This window comes from Phasianus colchicus, chromosome 40 (assembly GCF_987193195.1).
Source record: "Phasianus colchicus chromosome 40, bPhaCol1.hap1.1, whole genome shotgun sequence".
Taxonomy (NCBI): Eukaryota; Metazoa; Chordata; class Aves; order Galliformes; family Phasianidae; genus Phasianus; species Phasianus colchicus.
Genome location: NC_143475.1, coordinates 2,161,866 through 2,186,221, shown reverse-complemented (window position 1 = coordinate 2,186,221; position 24,356 = coordinate 2,161,866). Strand labels below are relative to the sequence as shown.

Here is a 24,356-nt window from a genome sequence, read left to right as displayed (position 1 = left end):
TGGGGCAGCTATGGGGCAGTTATGGGGCAGCCATGGGGCAGCCATGGGGCAGCTATGGGGCAGCCATGGGGCAGCTATGGGGCAGCTATGGGGCAGCTATGGGGCGGTTATGGGGCAGCCATGGGGCAGCTATGGGGCAGCTATGGGGCAGCCATGGGGCAGTTATGGGGCAGCCATGGGGCGGCTATGGGGCAGCCATGAGTTGCTATGGGGCAGCCATGGGGCAGCCATGGGGCAGCTATGGGGCAGCTATGGGGCAGTTATGGGGTGGCTATGGGGCAGCTATGGGGCAGCTGTGGGGCAGCCATGGGGCGGCTATGGGGCAGGCGTGGGGCAGACCTGTGTATGACGTGGATGCGGTGCAGGTAGGCCAGGCCCTGCAGCGCCCCATGCACGATGGCGCCGATCTCCGGCTCCAACAGCGCGGGGTGCTGGGCTGTGGGGCACAAATCCCCATGGGGACGCGTAGGGACACGTAGGGACCCCATAGAGAGACCCCATAGGAACACATAGGGACAGACCCCATAGGAACCCCATAGGGACACATAGGGACACATAGAGACACCCCATAGGGACCCCATAGGGACACATAGGAAGACCCCATAGGGACACCCCATAGGGACACATAGGGACACATAGGGACACCCCATAGGGACACCCCATAGGGACACATAGGGACCCATAGGGACACATAGCGACACGTAGGAACAGACCCCATAGTGACCCCATAGGGACACACAGAGAGACCCCATGGAGAGACCCCATAGGGACCCATAGGGACCCATAGCGACACATAGGGACACATAGGGACACCCCATAGGGACAGACCCCATAGAGACCCATAGGAACAGAACCCATAGAGACACCCCATAGGGACCCATAGGGACAGAACCCATAGAGAGACCCCATAGGGACACATAGGGAGCCATAGAGAGACCCCATAGGAACACCCCATAGGGACAGACCCCATAAAGAGACACCCCATAGCGGGACACCCCATAGGGACAGACCCCATAGGGTCCCCATAGAGAGACCCCATACAGAGACCCCATAGGGACCCATACGGACAGACCCCATAGGGACCCCATAGACAGACCCCATAGAGAGACCCCATAGGGACACCCCATAGGGACCCATAGGGACCCCATAGAGAGACCCCATAGGGACACATAGGGACAGACCCCATAGAGAGACCCCATAGGGACAGACCCCATAGGGACCCCATAGGGAGACCCCATAGGGACACATAGGGACAGACCCCATAGAGAGACCCCATAGGGACCCCATAAACAGACCCCATAGGGACAGACCCCATAGGAACCCCATAGAGAGACCCCATAGAGAGACCCCATAGGGACAGACCCCATAAGGACCTCATAGGGAGACCCCATAGGGACACATAGGGACAGACCCCATAGAGAGACCCCATAGGGACCCCATAAACAGACCCCATAGGGACAGACCCCATAGGAACCCCATAGAGAGACCCCATAGAGAGACCCCATAGGGACAGACCCCATAAGGACCTCATAGGGAGACCCCATAGGGACACATAGGGACCCATAGGAACACCCCATAGGAACACCCCATAGGGACACATAGGGACCCATAGAAACACCCCATAGGAACACCCCATAGGGACACAAAAGGACCCATAGGGACACGTAGGGACACATAGGGACACCCCATAGGGACACCCCATAGGGACAGACCCCATAGGGACCCCATAGAGACACCCCATAGAGAGACCCCATAGGGACCCATAGGGAGACATAGGGACAGACCCCATAGAGAGACCCCATAAGGACACACAGAGAGACCCCATGGAGAGACCCCATAGGGACCCCATAGAGAGACCCCATAGGGACCCCATAGAGAGACCCCATAGGGACACCCCATAGGGACCCCATAGGGACCCATAGGGACCCATGGGGACACATAGGGACACATAGGGACACATAGGGACACATAGGGACCCCATAGGGACCCATAGAGACCCATAGGGACAGACCCCATAGGAACACCCCATAGGGACACATAGGGACACCCCATAGGGACCCCATAAGGAGAGACCCCATAGGGACCCCATAGGGACCCATAGGGACCCATAGAGAGACCCCATAGGGACAGACCCCATAGGGACCCCATAGGAACCCTTAAGGAACCCTATAAGGACTCCATAGAGACACAAAAAAACCCATGAAGACCCCATAGGGCCCCGTAAGCAGCAGCCGCCCCACATCCGCCCCACATCCGCCCCCAGCCCCACATCTGCCCCACATCTGCCCCACATCCGCCCCACATTGGCCCCACATCCGCCCTCAGCCCCACATCCGCCCCACATCCACCCCCAGCCCCACATCTGCCCCACATTGGCCCCACATCCGCCCCCAGCCCCACATCTGCCCCACATTGGCCCCACATCCGCCCCCAGCCCCACATTGGCCCCACATCGGCCCCCAGCCCCACATCCGCCCCACATCGGCCCCCAGCCCCACATCCGCCCCACATCCGCCCCACATCCGCCCCCAGCCCCACATCCACCCCACATCGGCCCCCAGCCCCACTCACGCTGCAGCAGATCGGCGGCCGAACCCACACAGAACTCCATGGCGATCTGTGGGGAGATGTGGGGCTGCAGCGCCGCCCTGCCCCATAGCTGCCCCACAGAGACCCCACAGCTGCCCCATAGCTGCCCCATAGCTGCCCCATAGCGACCCCACAGCTGCCCCATAGCTGCCCCACAGAGACCCCACAGCTGCCCCATGGCTTCCCTATAGAGACCCCATAGCTGCCCCACAAAGAACCCACAACTGCCCCATGGCTGCCCCACAGCTGCCCTATAGTGACCCCACAGCTGCCCCACAGCTGCCCCACAACTCTCCCCTATAACTGCTCCCTCCCACCCCATATCCCTCTCAAACTCCCCCATATCCCCCCCAGCACCCCATATCGCCCCACACCTCCCCCTGCCACCCCATATCCCCCCATATCTGCTCCCTCCCACCCCATATGGCCCCCTAACCATCCCATAACCACCCCATATCCCCCCCCATATCTGCCCTTTCCCACCCCATATCCCCTCATATCCCCCCTCCCACCCCATATCCCCCGTATCTGCTCCCCCCACCCCATATCCCCCCCATATCCTCTCCAAATCCCCCCTCCCACCCCATATTCACCCCCTCCCACCCCATATCCCCCCATATCTGCTCCCCACCACCCCATATGACCTTATATCCCCCCATACCCCCTCCCTCCCACCCCATAACCCCCCATACTCCCCCTCCCACCCCACATCCCCCCATACCTCCCCCTCCCACCCCATATGACCTTATATCCCCCCATACCCCCTCCCTCCCACCCCATATCCCCCCATATCCGCCCCCTCCCACCCCATATCCCCCCATATCTGCTCCCCCCGCCCCATATCCCCCCATATCCCCCCTCCCACCCCATATCCCCCCATATTCCCCCTCCCACCCCATATCCCCCCATATCCCCCCCCATACCTGCCCCCTCCCACCCCATATCCCCCCATATCCCCCCTCCCACCCCATATCCCCCCATACCTGCCCCCTCCCACCCCATATGACCTTATATCCCCCCATACTCCCTCCCCCCCACCCCATATCCCCCCCATATCCCCCCTCCCACCCCATATTCCCCCATATCTGCTCCTGCCCACCCCATATCCCCCCATATCCCCCCCCATACCTGCCCCCTCCCACCCCATATCCCCCCATACTCCCCCTCCCACCCCATATCCCCTCATATCTGCCCCCTCCCACCCCATATCCCCCCATACTCCCCCTCCCACCCCATATCCCCTCATATCTGCCCCCACCCACCCCATATCCCCCCCATACTCCCCCTCCCACCCCATATCCCCCCCTAGCTGCCCCCCCCCACCCCACAGGACCCCCGGTGTCTCACCCACACGCAGTGCCCCCTCAGAAACGCCCCCCTGCCCCTGACGGTGTGGGGGTGCTTCAGCCTCTGCAGCAGCTGCACCTCCCTCACGATGTCGCGCCACTTCTGGGGGGGGGACACAGGCACTCAGACCCCAAATGTGCCCCCGGGACCCCAAACGGGACCCACCGACCCACCCCGTAACCCCCACCGCCCCCCACATCCCCCCGTATCCGCAGTATCCTCCCACATCCCCCATATCCACCCCACAACCCCCCCATGACCCCAATACCCCCCATATCCACCCCACAACCCCCCCATGACCCCAATACCCCCCATATCCACCCCACGTCCCCCCCATGACCCCAATACCCCCCATATCCACCCCACAACCCCCCCACGACCCCAATACCCCCCATATCCACCCCACAACACCCCCACGACCCCAATACCCCCCATATCCACCCCACAACCCCCCCACGACCCCAATACCCCCCATATCCACCCCACAACACCCCCATGACCCCAATACCCCCCATATCCACCCCACAACCCCCCCATGACCCCAATATCCCCCATATCCACCCCACAACCCCCCCATGACCCCAATACCCCCCATATCCACCCCACAACACCCCCATGACCCCAATACCCCCCATATCCACCCCACAACCCCCCCATGACCCCAATATCCCCCCCACACCCCCCATATCACCCCATAACCCCCCCATATCCCCAATATCCCCCCTACATCCCCACTATCCCCCCATATCCCCCCACAACCCCACTATCACCCCAAATGCCCCCAATATCCCCCCACTACCCCCCATACCCCCCATATCCCCCCCACACCCCCCAATATCCCCATTTCCCCCCACACACCCCCCATATCCCCCCCATATCCCCCCCATATCCCCCCACACCCCCCATATCCCCCCCATCTCTCCCCCATAACCCCCCTATTTCCCCCCCCACACCCCCAATATCCCCCCCATATCCCCCCCATATCCCCCCCACTCCCCCAATATCCCCCCCATCTCCCCCCCAAACCCCCCAATATCCCCCCCACACCCCCAACATCCCCCCCATATCCCCCCAAACACCCCCAATATCCCCCCACTACCCCCCATATTCCCCCTATTTCCCCCCCACACCTCCCATATCCCCCCACGCCCCCATATCCCCCCCATCTGCCCCCACACTCCCAATATCCCCAATATTCCCCCATCTCCCCCCCACACCCCCAATACCCCCCACATCCCCCATATCCCCCCAATACCCCCCACATTCCCAGTATCCTCCATATCCACCCCATATCCCCCCTACACTCCCAATAGCCCCCATATCCCCCCCACACCCCCAATATCCCCCCAGATACCCCCCATCTCCCCCCCACAGCCCACAATATCCCCCCACTACCCCCCACACCCCCCTATTTCCACCCCACACCCCCAATATCCCCCTTATTCCCCCCATATTCCCCAATATCCCCCCAGATATCCGCCATCTCCCCCCCCACACCCCCGTATCCCCCCCATATCCCCCCATATCCCCCCACTACCCCCCATATCCCCCCTACTTCCCCCCCCACAGCCCCCATATCCCCCCATACCCCCCCATATCCCCCCACACCCCCAATATCCCCCCCATCTCCCCCCCATAACCCCCCTATTTCCCCCCCCACACCCCCAATATCCCCCCATATCCCCCCCCAAACCCCCAACATCCCCCCACTACCCCCCATATCCCCCCTATTTCCCCCCCCACACCCCCCATATCCCCCCACAACCCCAATACCCCACATATCCCCCCCACACCCCCAATATCCCCCCCATATTTCCCCTATTTCCCCCCCCACAGCCCCCATATCCCCCCAATACCCCCCATCTCCCCACCACACCCCCCATATTCCCCCACACCCCCAATACCCCCAATATCCCCCTCACACCCCCAATATCCCCCCCATATTTCCCCTATTCCCCCCCCACACCCCCCATCTCCCCCCAATACCCCCATCTCCCCCCCAAACCCCCCAATATCCCCCTCACACCCCCCATATCCCCCCAATCTCCCCCCCACGCCCCCCACCTCGTTGCTGTGCTTTCCCCCGTAGAACATCCTCTTGATGGCCACCACCTCATTGGTGCGCGTGTCACGGGCCTGCGCACACGCGTGGGACGCATGAGGGACACGTGTGGGACACGGGAGGGACACGGGAGGGACACGCGTGCGACACGGGAGGGACACGCGTGGGACACGGGAGGGACACGTGTGGGACACGGGAGGGACACGCGTGCGACACGGGAGGGACACGCGTGCGACACGGGAGGGACACGCGTGGGACACGGGAGGGACACGCGTGCGACACGGGAGGGACACGTGTGGGACACGGGAGGGACACGCGTGCGACACGGGAGGGACACGCGTGGGACGCATGAGGGACACGCGTGGGACACGGGAGGGACACGCGTGCGACACGGGAGGGACACGCGTGCGACTCGGGAGGGACACGCGTGCGACACGCAGAGACGCAGAGGAGCACGTGAGCGACACGCGGTGACACATGAAGAAAGGTAAGCACACACACGGTAGCATGCAAGGATACAGAAAGGACACATAATAACACGTATGTTGCATGAGAAACATATGAAGAAGAACAGAGACACGTGAAGAGCATACAATGACATGTAGGTGCACGCAAATGACAAACAACGGCAAATAGGAACACGTGAACAACATACAATAACACGTAAAGACTAATAAGTGGCAAAGAATGGCACGTAGGAACACGTAAAGAACATGCAATGTCATGTGAGTGACACATGATGCAAAACAGAAACACGAGAAAGACATGTGATGACACGTAGGCACACGTGACTAACATATGATCACACACAGCCACATATAAACATTGTGCAATGACACATGAGAACATGATTAACATGCAGTGACACACGGGAACACGTGAGCAACATACAACGGCACATGGAGACACATGAAAAACACAGAATAACACATGGGGACATGCGAGTGACATATAATGACACATAAAAACACACAAATAACACACAATAATGCATAAAAACACACAAAAAACATACAGTAGCACGCAGTGACACGAGAAGAACATACGGTGACACGCAAGGACACGCCAGGGATGCGTAACAACACATGGGAATGCTGAAGGGCCACACAACGACACGTAAGGACACGTGAAGGTCACGCAATGACACGTGCAAACACAGGCATGACGTACGATGGCATGTATAAACACAAAATACATGCATCAACACACGGAAACATACAAATAACACGTAACAGCACGCAGAAACATAAAGAACGCATAATAGCACATACAAAGGAAAAAATAATATGCAAAGACATATAAGAACATGTATGTTACACATAATGACGTGTACTTACACATAAAGGACATAAGATGCTGCATGGAAACACGCAAATGACGTGTACTGATGCAACACAACATGTAAATGACATACAGTGACACATGGAAACACGGAAGCAACGTGCAATGACACATCTGGCCACAGCAATGACACACAACAACACGTGAAAACACAGAAGCAACACACCACTAACACGTGGCAAAACAGGCGACACCTGAGTGACATACAGCAGCACGCGCACACGCGTGACACACGCGTGACACACGCCACAACACGCCATCACCCCGCAAAGACACGCAGCGCACACGCAACACCACACACCAACGCTCTGAAACACGTCAGGACGCGGAGCAGTGACCCGCGCCGACACGTAAGGACACGCGTGACGAGGCGCGAGCACACGTATGAGGTCCCGTGACGCCGGCACTCACGCGGAACACGGCTCCAAAGCTGCCCCTGCCCACCTCCCGCAGGTCCTGGAAGCGCCGCGTTGGGTCCTCGGGGCTGAACAGCGCCGGGTCCTGCGGGGCGGGCATGGCCTGCCCCATAGCCACCCCATAACTGACCCCGAAATGGCCCCACAGCCATCCCATAATAACCCCGTAATGGCCCCATAGCCACCCCGTAACTGACCCCGAAATGGCCCCACAGCCACCCCATAATAACCCCGTAATGGCCCCATAGCCACCCCGTAACTGACCCCGTAATGGCCCCACAGCCACCCCATAATAACCCCATAATGGCCCCACAACCACCCTATAACGGCCCCATAGCCACCCCATCACTGACCCCATAAAGGCCCCAGAACCACCCCATAATAACCCCAGAACCACCCCATAACGGCCCCATAACTGACCCCATTGTGGCCCCAGAACCACCCCATAATAACCCCAGAACCACCTCATAAAGGCCCCATAACTGTCCCCATAATGGCCCCACAACCACCCCATAATAACCCCAGAACCACCCCAACACTGATCCCATAATAACCCCATAACCACCCTGTAACTGACCCCATAAAGGCCACATAACGACCCCATAATAACCCCATAATGGCCCCACAACCACCCTATAATGGCCCCATAATGGCCCCACAGCCACCCCATAATAACCCCATAATGGCCCCATAGCCACCCCGTCATTCACCCCATAATGGCCCCACAACCACCCCATAATGGCCCCACAACCACCCTATAATGGGCCCATAATGGCCCCACAGACACCCCATAATAACCCCGTAGCGGCCCCACAACCACCCTATAACAGCCCCATAGCCACCCCATAATAACCCTATAACGGCCCCACAGCCACCCCATAATAACCCCATAACGGCCCCACAACCACCCCGTAACTGACCCCATAACCACCCTATAATGGCCCCATAACCGACCCCATTGTGACCCCATAGCCACCCCATAGATAGCCCTGCCCCATACAGACCCCATAACTGATCCCATTGTGGCCCCATACCCACCCCACAGACCCCACAGACCCCAAACCAACCCCACAGGCCTCCCTCGCACCCCACAGACCCCCCTCCCACCCCATAGACCCCACACCCACCCCATAGACCCCACTCCCACCCCACAGCCCCTAAAGAGCCTCCCCCATCCCACAGACCCCCCTCCCACCCCATAGACCCCACACCCACCCCACAGACCCCACAGTCCCTATAAGCCCCCCTCGCACCCCACAGACCCCCCACTGACCCCTCAACCCCCCTCCCACCCCATAGACCCCACTCCCACCCCACAGCCCCTATAGAGCCCCCCCCATCCCACAGACCCCCCTCCCACCCCATAGACCCCACACCCACCCCACAGACCCCACAGTCCCTATAAGCCTCCGTCACACCCCACAGACCCCACACCAACCCCACAGCTCCCTCTCCCATCCCATAGACCCCACTCCTGCCCCACAGACCCCACAAACCCCACACCCGCCCCACAGACCCCACAGTCCCTATAAGCCCTCCTCACACCCCACAGACCCCACACCAACCCCACAGGCCCCCCTCCCACCCCACAGACCCCACACCAACCCCACAGGCCTCCCTCTCACCCCATAGACCCCACACCCGTCCCACCGCCCCTACAGGCTTCAGTCCCACCCCACAGACCCCACAGACCCCACACCCGCCCCACAGACCCCACAGTCCCTATAAGCCCCCCTCGCACCCCACAGACCCCACACCGACCCCACCACCCCCCTCCCACCCCATAGACCCCACTCCCGCCCCACAGCCCCTATAGAGCCCCCCCCCATCCCACAGACCCCCCTCCCACCCCATAGACCCTACTCCTGCCCCACAGACCCCACAAACCCCACACCCACCCCACAGACCCCACAGTCCCTATAAGCCCCCTTCGCACCCCACAGACCCCACACCAACCCCACAGCTCCCCCTCCCACCCCATAGACCCCACTCTTGCCCCACAGACCCCACAGCCCCTACAGGCCCCAAACCCACCCCACAGACCCCACAGTCCCTATAAGCCCCCCTCCCACCCCACAGGCCCCCCTCCCACCCCACAGACCCCACACCAACCCCACAGGCCTCCCTCTCACCCCATAGACCCCACACCCGTCCCACCGCCCCTACAGGCTTCAGTCCCACCCCATAGACCCCACAGACCCCACACCCGCCCCACAGAGCCCACAGTCCCTATAAGCCCCCCTCCAACCCCACAGACCCCCCACCAACCCCACGACCCCCATCCCACCCCATAGACCCCTCACCGACCCCACAGACCCCACTCCCGCCCCACAGCCCCTATAGAACCCCCCCCCACCCCACAGACCCCACACCCGCCCCACAGCGCCTGTAGGCCGCGGGCCCAGCCCCACAGATCTGCCCCCCCCCCCCGCCCCAAAGCCCACACGAACGCCCCCCGCCCCATAACCCCGCCCCATAGACCCCTCAGCCCCCTCCCCGTGACCCCGCCCACACCGTAGAACCGCCCCCCAACCCCGCCGCCCCGCCCCGCCGTTCCTCACCGGTTCCCGTTCCACCGCCGCCGCCGCCACCGCCCTCTGCAAAATGGCGCCGCGGCTGAGGCGCGCCGGAAGTTCCGGTCCCGCGCGGAGTTGTGCGCATGCGCCGGGCGGCGAGCCACGCCTCTTTACGAGAGACGCTCACATCTCATTGGCTGGAACCGAATCACCGGGAGGCGATTGGTCGACGGGGCCGCGATGTGATTGGTTAACGGTAGATAGAGGGCGGGACTGAGAGCGAAACCGTGAGAGGATCCGCGCGCTGATTGGTTAAAGCGAAGGAGAAGGGGGCGGGTCCGAGAGCTGATTGGCCCGACTGGCCGACGCGCGCATGCGCGGGAAGAGAAACGCAAAGGGCGGGAACAAAATGGCGGCTGTCTTCTGAGGGTGCGCTGCTCTGGGGGGGGCCGGGGGGGGCACGGGGGTCTCGGGGGGGAAATTCGTGGGGCGGGGGGGCGCGGGGGGGCGGGGGGGTCGTTTTGGGGCGGTTGTTGTGGGGTCCGAGGGGTTTTTTGGGGGTGTTTTATGGGGGGGGGCGGCTGAGGGCCTCCGTGGGCCTCGGGGGGGTGGGGGAGGGGCTGGAAGGGTGGGGGGGGGGCTTATGGGGGGGGGTTCTTTGCCCCCCCTCCCCATTTTGTTGTAATTGTGGTCGCCCCCCCAATATTATTTCTTTACGGAGCCCCCCCCGCTTATTTCCTCATTTTGGGGTGCCCCCCCCCCCATATTTCCTCTTTACGGGGGGGTTCATGGGGGTCCCCCCCCCATATATTTTCTCTATAGGGTTCCCCCCCCCCAATTTTTCGCCCTTATTGAGGTCCCCCCCCCATAATTCGTCCCTATAGGGATCCCCCCCCAATTTGTCATTTTTGGGACCCCCCCCCCCAATATTATCTTTCTCTGGACCCCCCCCATATTTCTTCCCTTCGGTGCCCCCCCCCCATTATTTCCTTTCTATGTGACCCCCCCCCTCACCAAGACCCCCCCCCCCAAATCTCCTTACGATCTCTTAATCCCCCCCCTTTTAGGACCCCCCCCTTATAGGACCCCCCCCCCAAAATGGCGGTGACGACCCCAGACGACCCCACACCGACCCTGTGCCCCCCCCCGGACCCCCAGCCATTCCGACGCCCCCCCCCAACCCCCCCAGACCCCCAAACCACCCCCCCAATACCTCCACTTTGAATCCCCCCCCCCAAAATCTCCTCATTTCGGGGTCCCCCCCCCAAAATCCCTTCACTTTGTGCCCCCCCCATCTGTGCGACCCCCCCCCAACGTTTTCTCCTTTTGAGACCCCCCCCAATATTTCCTTTTTTGTGACCCCCCCCCCCCACCAAGACCCCCCCCAAACCTCCTTATCATCTCCTATTCCCCCCCCCTTTTAGGACCCCCCCCTTATAGGACCCCCCCCCAAAATGGCGGTGACGACCCCAGACGACCCCACACCGACCCTGTGCCCCCCCCCGGACCCCCCCAGCCATTCCGACGCCCCCCCCCCAACCCCCCCAGACCCCCAAACCACCCCCCCAATACCTCCTCTTTGAAGCCCCCCCCCAAAAAATCTCCTCATTTTGGGGTCCCCCCCCCAAAATCCCTTCACTTTGTGCCCCCCCCATCTGTGTGACCCCCCCCAACATTTTCTCCTTTTGAGACCCCCCCCCAATATTTCCTTTTTTGTGACCCCCCCCCCAAATCTCCTTATGATCTCTTATTCCCCCCCCCTTTTAGGACCCCCCCCCCCCTTATAGGACCCCCCCCCAAAATGGTGGTGACGACCCCAGACGACCCCACACCGACCCTGTGCCCCCCCCCGGACCCCCCCGGCGATTCCGACGCCCCCCCCCAACCCCCCCCAACCCCCCCACCCTCCCAATACCTCCTCTTTGAAGCCCCCCCCCAAATATCTCCTCATTTCAGGGCCCCCCCCCCAAAATCCCTTCACTTTGTGCCCCCCCCATCTGTGCGACCCCCCCCAACGTTTTCTCCTTTTGAGACCCCCGCCAATATTTCCTTTTTTGTGACCCCCCCCCCCCACCAAGACCCCCCCCCAAACCTCCTTATCATCTCCTATTCCCCCCCCCTTTTAGGACCCCCCCCTTATAGGACCCCCCCCCCAAAATGGCAGTGACGACCCCAGACGACCCCACACCGACTCTGTGCCCCCCCCCGGACCCCCAGCCATTCCGACGCCCCCCCCCCAACCCCCCCAGACCCCCAAACCACCCCCCCAATACCTCCTCTTTGAAGCCCCCCCCCAAAAAATCTCCTCATTTTGGGGTCCCCCCCCCAAAATCCCTTCACTTTGTGCCCCCCCCATCTGTGTGACCCCCCCCAACATTTTCTCCTTTTGAGACCCCCCCCCAATATTTCCTTTTTTGTGACCCCCCCCCCAAATCTCCTTATGATCTCTTATTCCCCCCCCCTTTTAGGACCCCCCCCTATAGGACCCCCCCCCAAAATGGCGGTGACGACCCCAGACGACCCCACACCGACCCTGTGCCCCCCCCCGGACCCCCCTGGCGATTCCGACGCCCCCCCCCAACCCCCCCAAACCCCCCCCCCATCTCAGGGGGGGGCGGCGGGAGAGGAGGAAGAGGAGGAGGAAGAGGAGGAAGAGGAAGAAGAGGCGGAAGACGAAGAGTGGGGGGTGGAATGCAGCGACGAAGAGTTGAATTTGGGGGGGGGCAAAACGTGGCTGCCCCCCCCCGAAGAAGTGCTGAGGTTGTACGAATGCATCGCCCGGGTTGGGGTCCTTCCTCTCGGTGCCCCCCCCCGGCCACGAAGAGCCCCCACCCCTGAGAGACCCCCCCGAAATGAGGAGGAGGGGGGGGGGGAGATGGGCAGCGGCACAGCGAGGAGGAGGAGGAGGAGAAGTGAGTTTGGGGGGGGGGGCAACGCCATTTTGGGGGTCCTGGGGGGCCGGTTGTGGGGGGGGGCGTTTCTTGGGGGGGGTGGGGGGGATTTTGGGGGTGAAACCCCATTTTTGGGGGGGTGGGATGGTTGGGGGGGGGGAGAAATGATTTGGGGGGGGGGGAAACCCGATTTTGGGGTCCTGGAGGGGGGAGGTTGGGGGGGGGCAGCATTTTTGGAGGGGGGGGCGTTTGTTGGGTGGTGGGGGGTGGGATTTTGGGGGGGGGACACCCCATTTTGGGGGGGGGAAACCTAAAGGTGGGGGCATTCTGGGGGTCCTGGGGGGCGGTTGTGGGGGGGGGCAGCATTTGGGGGGGGGGGGCAACCCATTTTGGGGGTCCTGGGGGGCCTGTTGTGGGGGGGGGGCGTTTCTTAGGGGGGGGGGGCGCCATTTTGGGGGTGAAACCCCATTTTTGGGGGGGTGGGGTGGTTGGGGGGGGGGGAGAAACGATTTGGGGGGGGGAAACCCCATTTTGGGGGGCCTGGGGGGCCTGTTGTGGGGGGGGGGGGGCGCCATTTTGGGGGTGAAACCCCATTTTTGGGGGGGTGGGATGGTTGGGGGGGGGGAGAAATGATTTGGGGGGGGGAAACCCGATTTTGGGGTCCTGGAGGGGGGAGGTTGGGGGGGGGCAGCATTTTTGGAGGGGGGGGCGTTTGTTGGGTGGTGGGGGGTGGGATTTTGGGGGGGGGGGCACCGCATTTTGGGGGGGGAACCCTAAAGGTGGGGGCATTCTGGGGGTCCTGGGGGGCGGTTGTGGGGGGGGGCAGCATTTGGGGGGGGGGGGCAACCCATTTTGGGGGTCCTAGGGGGCCTGTTGTGGGGGGGGGCGTTTCTTGGGGGGGGGGGTGGTGGGGGGGGGGAGAAACGATTTGGGGGGGGGGAAGCCCCATTTTGGGGGTCCTGGGGGGGGCCTGTTGTGGGGGGGGGGGGGCGTTTCTTAGGGGGGGGGGGCGCCATTTTGGGGGTGAAACCCCATTTTTGGGGGGGTGGGGTGGTTGTGGGGGGGGAGAAATGATTTGGGGGGGGGGAAACCCCATTTTGGGGGGCCTGAGGGGGGCGGCTGTGGGGGGGGGGCAGCATTTTTGGGGGGGGGGCGTTTGTTGGGTGGTGGGGGGTGGGATTTTGGGGGGGACACCCCATTTTTGGGGGGGTGGGATGGTTGGGGGGGGAGAAATGATTTGGGGGGGGGGGAACGCCATTTTGGGGGTCCTGGGGGGGCCTGTTGTGGGGGGGGGGGCGTTTCTGGGGGGGGGGGGGCGCCATTTTGGGGGTGAAACCCCATTTTTGGGGGGGTGGGGTGGTTGTGGGGGGGGGAGAAATGATTTGGGGGGGGGAAACCCCATTTTGGGGGTCCTGTGGGGCCTGTTGTGGGGGGGGGCAGCATTAATTTGGGGGGGGGGGCGTTTGTTGGGTGGTGGGGGGTGGGATTTTGGGGGGGGGACACCCCATTTTGGGGGGGGGAAACCTAAAGGTGGGGGCATTCTGGGGGTCCTGGGGGGCGGTTGTGGGGGGGGGCAGCATTTGGGGGGGGGGGGCAACCCATTTTGGGGGTCCTGGGGGGCCGGTTGTGGGGGGGGGCGTTTCTTGGGGGGGAGGGGGGGGATTTTGGGGGTGAAACCCCATTTTTGGGGGGGTGGGATGGTTGGGGGGGGGGAGAAATGATTTGGGGGGGGGGGCAATTCCATTTTGGGGGTCCTGGGGGGGTGGTTGTGGGGGGGGCAACCCCATTTTGGGGGGCCTGTTGTGGGGGGGGGGGCGTTTCTTGGGTGGTGCGGGGCGCCATTTTGGGGGTGAAACCCCATTTTTGGGGGGGTGGGATGGTTGGGGGGGGGAGAAACGATTTGGGGGGGGGGAACCCCATTTTGGGGGGCCTGGGGGGCCTGTTGTGGGGGGGGGGGCGTTTCTTCGGGGGGGGGCGCCATTTTGGGGGTGAAACCCCATTTTTTGGGGGGTGGGGTGGTTGGGGGGGGGAGAAACGATTGGGGGGGGGGAACCCCATTTTGGGGGTCCTGTGGGGCCGCTTGTGGGGGGGGGCAGCATTAATTTGGGGGGGGGGCGTTTGTTGGGTGGTTGGGGGTGGGATTTTGGGGGTGAAACCCCATTTTTGGGGGGGTGGGATGGTTGGGGGGGGGAGAAATGATTCGGGGGGGGGGAACCCCATTTTGGGGGTCCTGGGGGGGGGCGCGGTTGTGGGGGGGCAGCATTTTTTGGGGGGGGGGGCGTTTGTTGGGTGGTGGGGGGTGGGATTTTGGGGGGGGGGGCACCCCATTTTGGGGGGGGAACCCTAAAGGTGGGGGCATTCTGAGGGTCCTGGGGGGCGGTTGTGGGGGGGGGCAGCATTTGGGGGGGGGGCAACCCCATTTTGGGGGTCCTGGGGGGCCTGTTGTGGGGGGGGGGGCGTTTCTTAGGGGGGGGGGGCGCCATTTTGGGGGTGAAACCCCATTTTTGGGGGGGTGGGATGGTGGGGGGGGGGAGAAATGATTTGGGGGGGGGGAAACCCGATTTTGGGGGGCCTGAGGGGGGCGGCTGTGGGGGGGGGGGGCAGCATTTTTTGGGGGGGGGGCGTTTGTTGGGTGGTGGGGTGGGATTTTGGGGGGGGGGGGGCAGTTGTGGGGGTCATTGGGGGCCATTTTGGGTAAAAATTGCCATTTTTGGAATCATTGGGGGCCCATTTGGGTTAAAAAATGGCATTTTGGGGTCATGGGGGCCATTTTGGGGTGGAAAATGCCATTTTAGGGTCATTGGGGGCCATTTTGGGGTCAAAAAATGCCATTTTGGGGTCATTGGATGCCACCTTGGGTCAAAAAATTCCATTTTGGGGTAATTGGGGGCCATTTTGGGTCAGAAAATGCCATTTTGGGGTCATTTTGGGGCCATTTTGGGTCAAAAAATGCCATTTTGGGGTCATGGGGGCCATTTTGGGTTGAAAAATGCCATTGTGGGACCATTGGGGGCCATTTTGGGGTGAAAAATGCCATTTTGGGGTCATTGGGGGCCATTTTGGGAAAAAAATGCCATTTTGGGGTCATTGGGGGCCATTTTGGGAAAAAAATGCCGTTTTGGGGTCATTGGGGGCCGTTTTGGGGTGGAAAATGCCATTTTGGGGCCATTGCGAGCCCTTTTGGGGTGGAAAATGCCGTTTTGGGGTCATTGGGAGCCATTTGGGGTTGAAAAATGCCGTTTTGGGATCATTAGGGGCCAATTTGGGTCAAAAAATGGCATTTTGGGGTCATGGGGGCCATTTTGTGTGATTTTGGGGTCACTGGGGGCCATTTGGGGTCAGAAGTGCCATTTTGGGGTCATTGGGAGCATTTGGGGTCATTGAGGACGATTTTGGGTCCGAAAATCCCATTTTGGGGTCATTGGGAGCCATTTTGGGTCAAAAATTCCATTTTGGGGTCATTGAGGACGATTTTGGGTTGAAAAATGGCATTTTGGGGTCATTGGCAGCCACTTTGGGGCAAAAAATCCCATTTTGGGGCCATTTTGGGAGCATTTGGAGTCATTGGGTGCCACTTTGGGTCAAAAAATGCCATTTTGGGGTCATGCGGGGTCATTTTGGGTCAAAAAATGCCATTTTGGGGTCATTGGGCACCATTTTAGGTTGAAAAATGGCATTTTAGGGTCATTGGGTGCCACTTTGGTTCAAGAAATGCCATTTTGGGGTCATTGGGAGCCATTTTGGGTCAAAAAATTCCATTTTGGGGTCATTGGGTGCCACTTTGGGTCAAAAAATGCCATTTTAGGGTCATTGGGGGCCATTTTGGGGTCAAAAAATGCCATTTTGGGGTCATTGGATGCCACCTTGGGTCAAAAAATGCCATTTTGAGGTAATTGGGGGCCATTTTAGGTTGAAAAATGCCATTTTGGGGTGATTGGGGGCCATTTTGGGTCAAAAAATGCCATTTTGGGGTCATTGGGCACCATTTTAGGTCGAAAAATGACATTTTGGGGTTATTGGGAGCCATTTTGGGTAAAAAAAATCCATTTTGGGGTCATTGGGGGCCATTTGGGGTGAAAATTGCCATTTTTGGGAATCATCGGGGGCCGATTTGGGTTAAAAAATGGCATTTTGGGAATCATTGGGGGCCAATTTGGGTCAAAAAATGGCATTTTGGGGTCTTTGTGTTCCATTCTGTGTGATTTTGGGGTCATTGGGCGCCATTTGGGGTCAGAAGTGCCATTTTGGGGTCATTTGGGGAGCATTTGGGGTCATTGAGGATGATTTTGGGTCAAAAAATGGCATTTTGGGGTCATGGGGGCCATTTTGGGGTGGAAAATGCCATTTTGGGGTCTTTGGGGGCCATTTTGGGGTGGAAAAGGCCGTTTTGGAGTCATTGGGGGCCAATTTAGGTCAAAAAATGCCATTTTGGGGTCATGGGGGCCATTTTGTGTGATTTTGGGGTCACTGGGGGCCATTTGGGGTCAGAAGTGCCATTTTGGGGTCATTTGGGGAGCATTTGGGGTCATTGAGGATGATTTTGGGTCAAAAAATGGCATTTTGGGGTCATGGGGGCCATTTTGGGGTGGAAAATGCCATTTTGGGGTCTTTGGGGGCCATTTTGGGGTGGAAAAGGCCGTTTTGGAGTCATTGGGGGCCAATTTGGGTCAAAAAATGGCATTTTGGGGTCATGGGGGCCATTTTGGGGTGGAAAAGGCCGTTTTGGAGTCATTGGCGGCCAATTTGGGTCAAAAAATGGCATTTTGGGGTCATGGGGGCCATTTTGTGAGATTTTGGGGTCACTGGGGGCCATTTGGGGTCAGAAGTGCCATTTTGGGGTCATTTGGGGAGCATTTGGGGTCATTGAGGTCGATTTTGGGTCGAAAAATCCCATTTTGGGGTCATTAGGTGCCATTTAGGGGCCATTTGGGGTAAAAAGAGGCGTTTTAGGGTCATTGGGGGCCAATTTGGGTCAAAAAATGCCATTTTGGGGTCATGGGGGCCATTTTGGGGTGGAAAATGCCATTTTTGGGTCTTTGGGGGAGCCATTTTGGGTCAAAAAATGCCATTTTGGGGTCATTGGGGGCCGTTTTGGGGTGGAAAATGCCGTTTGGGGGTCATTGGGAGCCAATTTGGGTTGAAAAATGCCATTTTTGGATCATTGGGGGCCAATTTGGGTCAAAAAATGGCATTTTGGGGTCATTGGGAGCCATTTTGGGGTGGAAAATGCCATTTTGGGGTCATTGGGGGCCATTTTGGGGTGAAAAAATGCCATTTTGGGGTCATTGGGAGCCATTTTGGGTCAAAAAATGCCATTTTGGGGTCATTGGGAGCCATTTTAGGTTGAAAAATGCCATTTTGGGGTCATTGGGAGCCATTTTGGGTCAAAAAATGCCATTTTGGGGTCATTGGGGGCCATTTTGGGAAAAAAATGCCATTTTGGGGTCATTGGGAGCCACTTTGGGTCAAAAAATGCCATTTTGGGGTCATTGGGCACTATTTTAGGTTGAAAAATGCCATTTTAGGGTCAATGGGTGCCACTTTGGGTCAAAAAATGCCATTTTGGGGTCATTGGGAGCCATTTTGGGTCAAAAAATTCCATTTTGGGGTCATTGGGTGCCACTTTGGGTCAAAAAATGCCATTTTAGGGTCATTGGGGGCCATTTTGGGGTCAAAAAATGCCATTTTGGGGTCATTGGATGCCACCTTGGGTCAAAAAATGCCATTTTGAGGTAATTGGGGGCCATTTTAGGTTGAAAAATGCCATTTTGGGGTGATTGGGGGCCATTTTGGGTCAAAAAATCCCATTTTGGGGTCATTGGGCACCATTTTAGGTTGAAAAATGCCATTTTGGGGTCATTGGGCACCATTTTAGGTTGAAAAATGACATTTTGGGGTTATTGGGAGCCATTTTGGGTAAAAAAAATCCATTTTGGGGTCATTGGGGGCCATTTGGGGTGAAAATTGCCATTTTTGGAATCATCGGGGGCCGATTTGGGTTAAAAAATGGCATTTTGGGAATCATTGGGGGCCAATTTGGGTCAAAAAATGGCATTTTGGGGTCTTTGTGTTCCATTCTGTGTGATTTTGGGGTCATTGGGCGCCATTTGGGGTCAGAAGTGCCATTTTGGGGCCATTTGGGGAGCATTTGGGGTCATTGAGGATGATTTTGGGTCAAAAAATGGCATTTTGGGGTCATGGGGGCCATTTTGGGGTGGAAAAGGCCGTTTTGGAGTCATTGGCGGCCAATTTGGGTCAAAAAATGGCATTTTGGGGTCATGGGGGCCATTTTGTGTGATTTTGGGGTCACTGGGGGCCATTTGGGGTCAGAAGTGCCATTTTGGGGTCATTTGGGGAGCATTTGGGGTCATTGAGGACGATTTTGGGTCGAAAAATCCCATTTTGGGGTCATTAGGTGCCATTTAGGGGCCATTTGGGGTAAAAAGAGGCGTTTTGGGGTCATTGGGGGCCAATTTGGGTCAAAAAATGCCATTTTGGGGTCATGGGGGCCATTTTGGGGTGAAAAAATGCCATTTTGGGGTCATTGGGAGCCATTTTGGGTCAAAAAATGCCATTTTGGGGTCATTGGGGGCCATTTTGGGGTGAAAAATGCCATTTTAGGGTCATTGGGGGTCATTTTGGGGTCAAAAATGCCAATTTGGGGTCATTGGGTGCCACTTTGGGTCAAAAAATGCCATTTTGGGGCCATTGGGAGCCATTTTGGGTTGAAAAATGCCATTTTTGGGGTCATGGGGAGCCATTTTGGGGTGGAAAATGGCATTTTGGGATCATTGGGGGCCGTTTTGGGTCAGAAAATGGCATTTTGGGGTCATTTGGGGAGCATTTGGGGTCATTGAGGACGATTTTGGGTCGAAAAATCCCATTTTGGGATCATTAGGTGGCATTTAGGGGCCATTTGGGGTAAAAAGAGGCATTTTGGGGTCATTGGGGGTCACTTTGGGTCAAAAAATGCCATTTTGGGGTCATGGGGGCCATTTTGGGGTGGAAAATGCCATTTTTGGGTCTTTGGGGGAGCCATTTTGGGTCAAAAAATGCCATTTTGGGGTCATTGGGGGCCGTTTTGGGGTGGAAAATGCCGTTTGGGGGTCATTGGGAGCCAATTTGGGTTGAAAAATGCCATTTTTGGATCACTGGGGGCCAATTTGGGTCAAAAAATGGCATTTTGGGGTCATTGGGAGCCATTTTGGGGTGGAAAATGCCATTTTGGGGTCATTGGGGGCCAATTTGGGTTAAAAAATGGCATTTTGTGGTCATTGGGGGCCATTTTGGGGTGAAAAATGGCATTTTGGGGTCATTGGGGGTCATTTTGGGGTGGAAAATGCCATTTTGGGGTCATTGGGGGCCAATTTGGGTTAAAAAATGCCATTTTGGGGTCAGTGGGCGCCATTTTGTGTCAGAAATCCCCATTTTGGGGTCATCGGGTGCCATTTTGGGATGAAAAACGCCATTTTGGGGCCACTGGTTGCCACTGTGGGTCAGGAAATGCCCCTCGGGGGCCACATTGCCCTGATTTTGGGGTAAAAAAGGCCGATTTTGGTGCATTCTGCCCTCAGAGCTCCGGTGCCCACAGAGTTTGACTTCGAGGACGAACCCACGGCGCCTCGCAGCGCCCTGATGGAGCGCCGCCGCACCCCAGGTCCCACAGATTTGGGTCAAATTCCCCCGGATTTGGGTTTCTCTCTTGTTTGGGGTCGTTTCTGCCCTTTTTGGGGTCGTTTCTGCCTCTTTTTGGGGCCGTTTCTGCCTCTTTCTGGGGTCGTTTCTGCCTCTTTTTGGGGCCGTTTCTGCCTCTTTTTGGGGCCGTTTCTGCCTCTTTTTGGGGTCATTTCTGCCTCTTTTGGGGCCAATTTTGGGCCAAATTCCCCCCAGTTTGGGTTTCTCTCTTTTTTTGGGGCCATTTCTGCCCTTTTTGGGGCCGTTTCTGCCTCTTTTTGGGGCCGTTTCTGCCCTGATGGAGCGCCGCCGCACCCCAGGTCCCACAGATTTGGGTCAAATTCCCCCGGATTTGGGTTTCTCTCTTGTTTGGGGTCGTTTCTGCCCCTTTTTAGGGTTGTTTCTGCCTCTTTTTGGGGCCATTTCTGCCCTTCTTGGGGTCGTTTCTGCCTCTTTTTGGGGCCGTTTCTGCCCTGATGGAGCGCCGCCGCACCCCAGGTCCCACAGATTTGGGTCAAATTCCCCCGGATTTGGGTTTCTCTCTTGTTTGGGGTCGTTTCTGCCCTTTTTAGGGTCGTTTCTGCCTCTTTTTGGGGTCGTTTCTGCCTCTTTTTAGGGTCGTTTCTGCCCTTTTTGGGGCCGTTTCTGCCTCTTTTTGGGGCCGTTTCTGCCTCTTTTTGGGGTCGTTTCTGCCCTTTTTGGGGTCGTTTCTGCCTCTTTTGGGGCCAGTTTTGGGCCAAATTCCCCCCAATTTGGGTTTCTCTCTTTTTTGAGGGCTGTCTCTGCCTCTTTTTGTGGCCATTTCTGCCCTTTTTGGGGCCGTTTCTGCCTCTTTTTAGGGTCGTTTATGCCTCTTTTTGGGGTCGTTTCTGCCCTTTTTGGGGCCAATTTTGGGCCAAATTCCCCCCAATTTGGGTTTCTCTCTTTTTTTGGGGCCATTTCTGCCCTTTTTGGGGTCGTTTCTGCCTCTTTTTGGGGCCGTTTCTGCCCTGATGGAGCGCCGCCGCACCCCAGGTCCCACAGATTTGGGTCAAATTCCCCCGGATTTGGGTTTCTCTCTTGTTTGGGGTCGTTTCTGCCCTTTTTAGGGTCGTTTCTGCCTCTTTTTGGGGTCGTTTCTGCCCTTTTTGGGGTTGTTTCTGCCTCTTTTTGGGGTCGTTTCTGCCCTTTTTGGGGTCGTTTCTGCCTCTTTTTGGGGCCGTTTCTGCCTCTTTTTGGGGCCGTTTCTGCCTCTTTTTGGGGCCGTTTCTGCCCTGATGGAGCGCCGCCGCACCCCAGGTCCCACAGATTTGGGTCAAATTCCCCCGGATTTGGGTTTCTCTCTTGTTTGGGGTCGTTTCTGCCCTTTTTAGGGTCGTTTCTGCCTCTTTTTGGGGTCGTTTCTGCCTCTTTTTAGGGTCGTTTCTGCCCTTTTTGGGGCCGTTTCTGCCTCTTTTTGGGGCCGTTTCTGCCTCTTTTTGGGGTCGTTTCTGCCCTTTTTGGGGTCGTTTCTGCCTCTTTTGGGGCCAGTTTTGGGCCAAATTCCCCCCAATTTGGGTTTCTCTCTTTTTTGAGGGCTGTCTCTGCCTCTTTTTGTGGCCATTTCTGCCCTTTTTGGGGCCGTTTCTGCCTCTTTTTAGGGTCGTTTATGCCTCTTTTTGGGGTCGTTTCTGCCCTTTTTGGGGCCAATTTTGGGCCAAATTCCCCCCAATTTGGGTTTCTCTCTTTTTTTGGGGCCATTTCTGCCCTTTTTGGGGTCGTTTCTGCCTCTTTTTGGGGCCGTTTCTGCCCTGATGGAGCGCCGCCGCACCCCAGGTCCCACAGATTTGGGTCAAATTCCCCCGGATTTGGGTTTCTCTCTTGTTTGGGGTCGTTTCTGCCCTTTTTAGGGTCGTTTCTGCCTCTTTTTGGGGTCGTTTCTGCCCTTTTTGGGGTTGTTTCTGCCTCTTTTTGGGGTCGTTTCTGCCCTTTTTGGGGTCGTTTCTGCCTCTTTTTGGGGCCGTTTCTGCCTCTTTTTGGGGCCGTTTCTGCCTCTTTTTGGGGCCGTTTCTGCCCTGATGGAGCGCCGCCGCACCCCAGGTCCCACAGATTTGGGTCAAATTCCCCCGGATTTGGGTTTCTCTCTTGTTTGGGGTCGTTTCTGCCCTTTTGGGGGCCAATTTTGGGCCAAATTCCCCCCAATTTGGGTTTCTCTCTTTTTTTGGGGTCGTTTCTGCCCGTTTTGTTGCGGTTTCTGCCTCTTTTGGGGCCATTTCTGCCCTTTTTGGGGCCAATTTTGGGCCAAATTCCCCCCAATTTGGGTTTCTGCCCCTTTTTGGGGCTGTCTCTGCCTCTTTTTGGGGCCGTTTCTGCCTCTTTTGGGGCCAATTTTGGGCCAAATTCCCCCCGATTTGGGTTTCTCTCTTTTTTGGGGGCCATTTCTGCCCTTTTTGGGGTTGTTTCTGCCTCTTTTTTGGGGCCATTTCTGCCTCTTTTGGGGGCCATTTTCAGCCCACCTTTCCCCATTTTTGGCCCAACTTCCCCCATTTTCAGCCCAATTTCCCCCATTTTTAACCCAACTTCCCCCATTTTTAACCCAACTTCCCCCCATTTTTGGCCCAATTTCCCCCATTTTCAGCCCAATTTCCCCCATTTTTAACCCAATTTCCCCCATTTCTCCCCATTCATCCCTCAGTGCCTCCCAGCAGCAGCGCGGCCCCATTTTCTCCCATTCTCTCCCCGTTTCTCCCCCCGTTGCTCCGCCCCCATCCCCCCTCCCCCCGAATTTTAACCGATTTCCCCCTTTTTCACCCCATTTTCAGGCAGCGCCGCCCGACGCCGCCGGGAGGCCCGTTTGGACAAAGTGTTGTGGGACATGCAGCGGCACCGCCGCCTGGAGGAGCAGATCCTGCGAACGGGCCGCGACCTGTTCCCTCCCAGCAAGTACTGACCCCAAAAACGCCGCTTTTCGCCCCAAAAAACGGGGATTTCACCCCAAAAACGGACCCGAAACGGAGCGGCGGGGCTGAAAAAGCGCCGCTTTGGGACTTCCGTCGCGTGCTGATGACGTCACTGAAGCCACTTCCGCCCTTATGCCTTCCTTTTCCGGCCGAGCCTCGCTGCTCAGCCAATCAGAAGCCGCCGCCGGCGCGGTTGGACGAAGCGCTGTGCGAGGAGTGGATCCTGCGCACCGCCCGCCGCTTTTTCAGCCCCCCCCGGCAAACGCTGACCCCAAAAAGCTGGGATTTCACCCCAAAAATGGGCCACGGGGCTCCAAAATTCCCCTTGCGCGGCAACAGCGCGGCTTTGAACTGCGGTCGCCTTCTGATGGCGTTCCCGCGCCGACTTCCGGCTTTATTCCCGCCTATTCCGGTCGAGACGCTGTGCTCACCCAATGGGAAACGGCGACCGGCTGCAGCCGGCCAATCAGCACGCGTGGCGAGCCGGCGGCCAACCGGAAGCGTGGTGCTGCGCGGTGCATGCCGGGAGCGGAAGTTGCCCCCTCAGACCCCAAATAAACGCCTCCAGACACCAAGGTGCCGCGTGTGGCCCCTTCTCACCC

General features: G+C 58.4%; 2 protein-coding genes across 8 annotated transcripts in view; one reads left to right on the top strand and one right to left on the bottom strand.

Annotated features, from left to right (window-relative positions):
• The window catches only part of TAOK2 (TAO kinase 2), a 29,008-nt gene extending 18,307 nt beyond the window's left edge, over positions 1-10,701 (bottom strand). For 3 of the 7 annotated variants that reach the window (XM_090130377.1, XM_090130375.1, XM_090130379.1), the window contains exons 1-6: positions 10,317-10,701; positions 7,751-7,858; positions 6,001-6,072; positions 3,937-4,038; positions 2,572-2,617; positions 340-436 (exon numbers count right to left, since the gene is read on the bottom strand). In XM_090130377.1, coding sequence (XP_089986503.1) covers positions 340-436; positions 2,572-2,617; positions 3,937-4,038; positions 6,001-6,072; positions 7,751-7,855 — 422 coding nt within the window. In that variant the 5' untranslated portion in view covers positions 7,856-7,858; positions 10,317-10,701. The remainder of the gene's footprint in view (positions 1-339; positions 437-2,571; positions 2,618-3,936; positions 4,039-6,000; positions 6,073-7,750; positions 7,859-10,316) is intronic. The other 4 variants (XM_090130374.1, XM_090130380.1, XM_090130376.1 and 1 more) reach the window with 3 other exon arrangements.
• A 2,151-nt stretch (positions 10,702-12,852) lies between these two features.
• Positions 12,853-24,329, top strand: PAGR1 (PAXIP1 associated glutamate rich protein 1; the record flags this gene model as incomplete). Its single annotated transcript, XM_090130332.1, is given in 4 exon segments — positions 12,853-13,137; positions 13,140-13,183; positions 20,737-20,819; positions 23,617-24,329. Coding segments are annotated over 4 exon segments (540 nt in total), but the record flags the coding sequence as incomplete, so codon positions are not given.
• Positions 24,330-24,356: the final 27 nt, after the last annotated feature.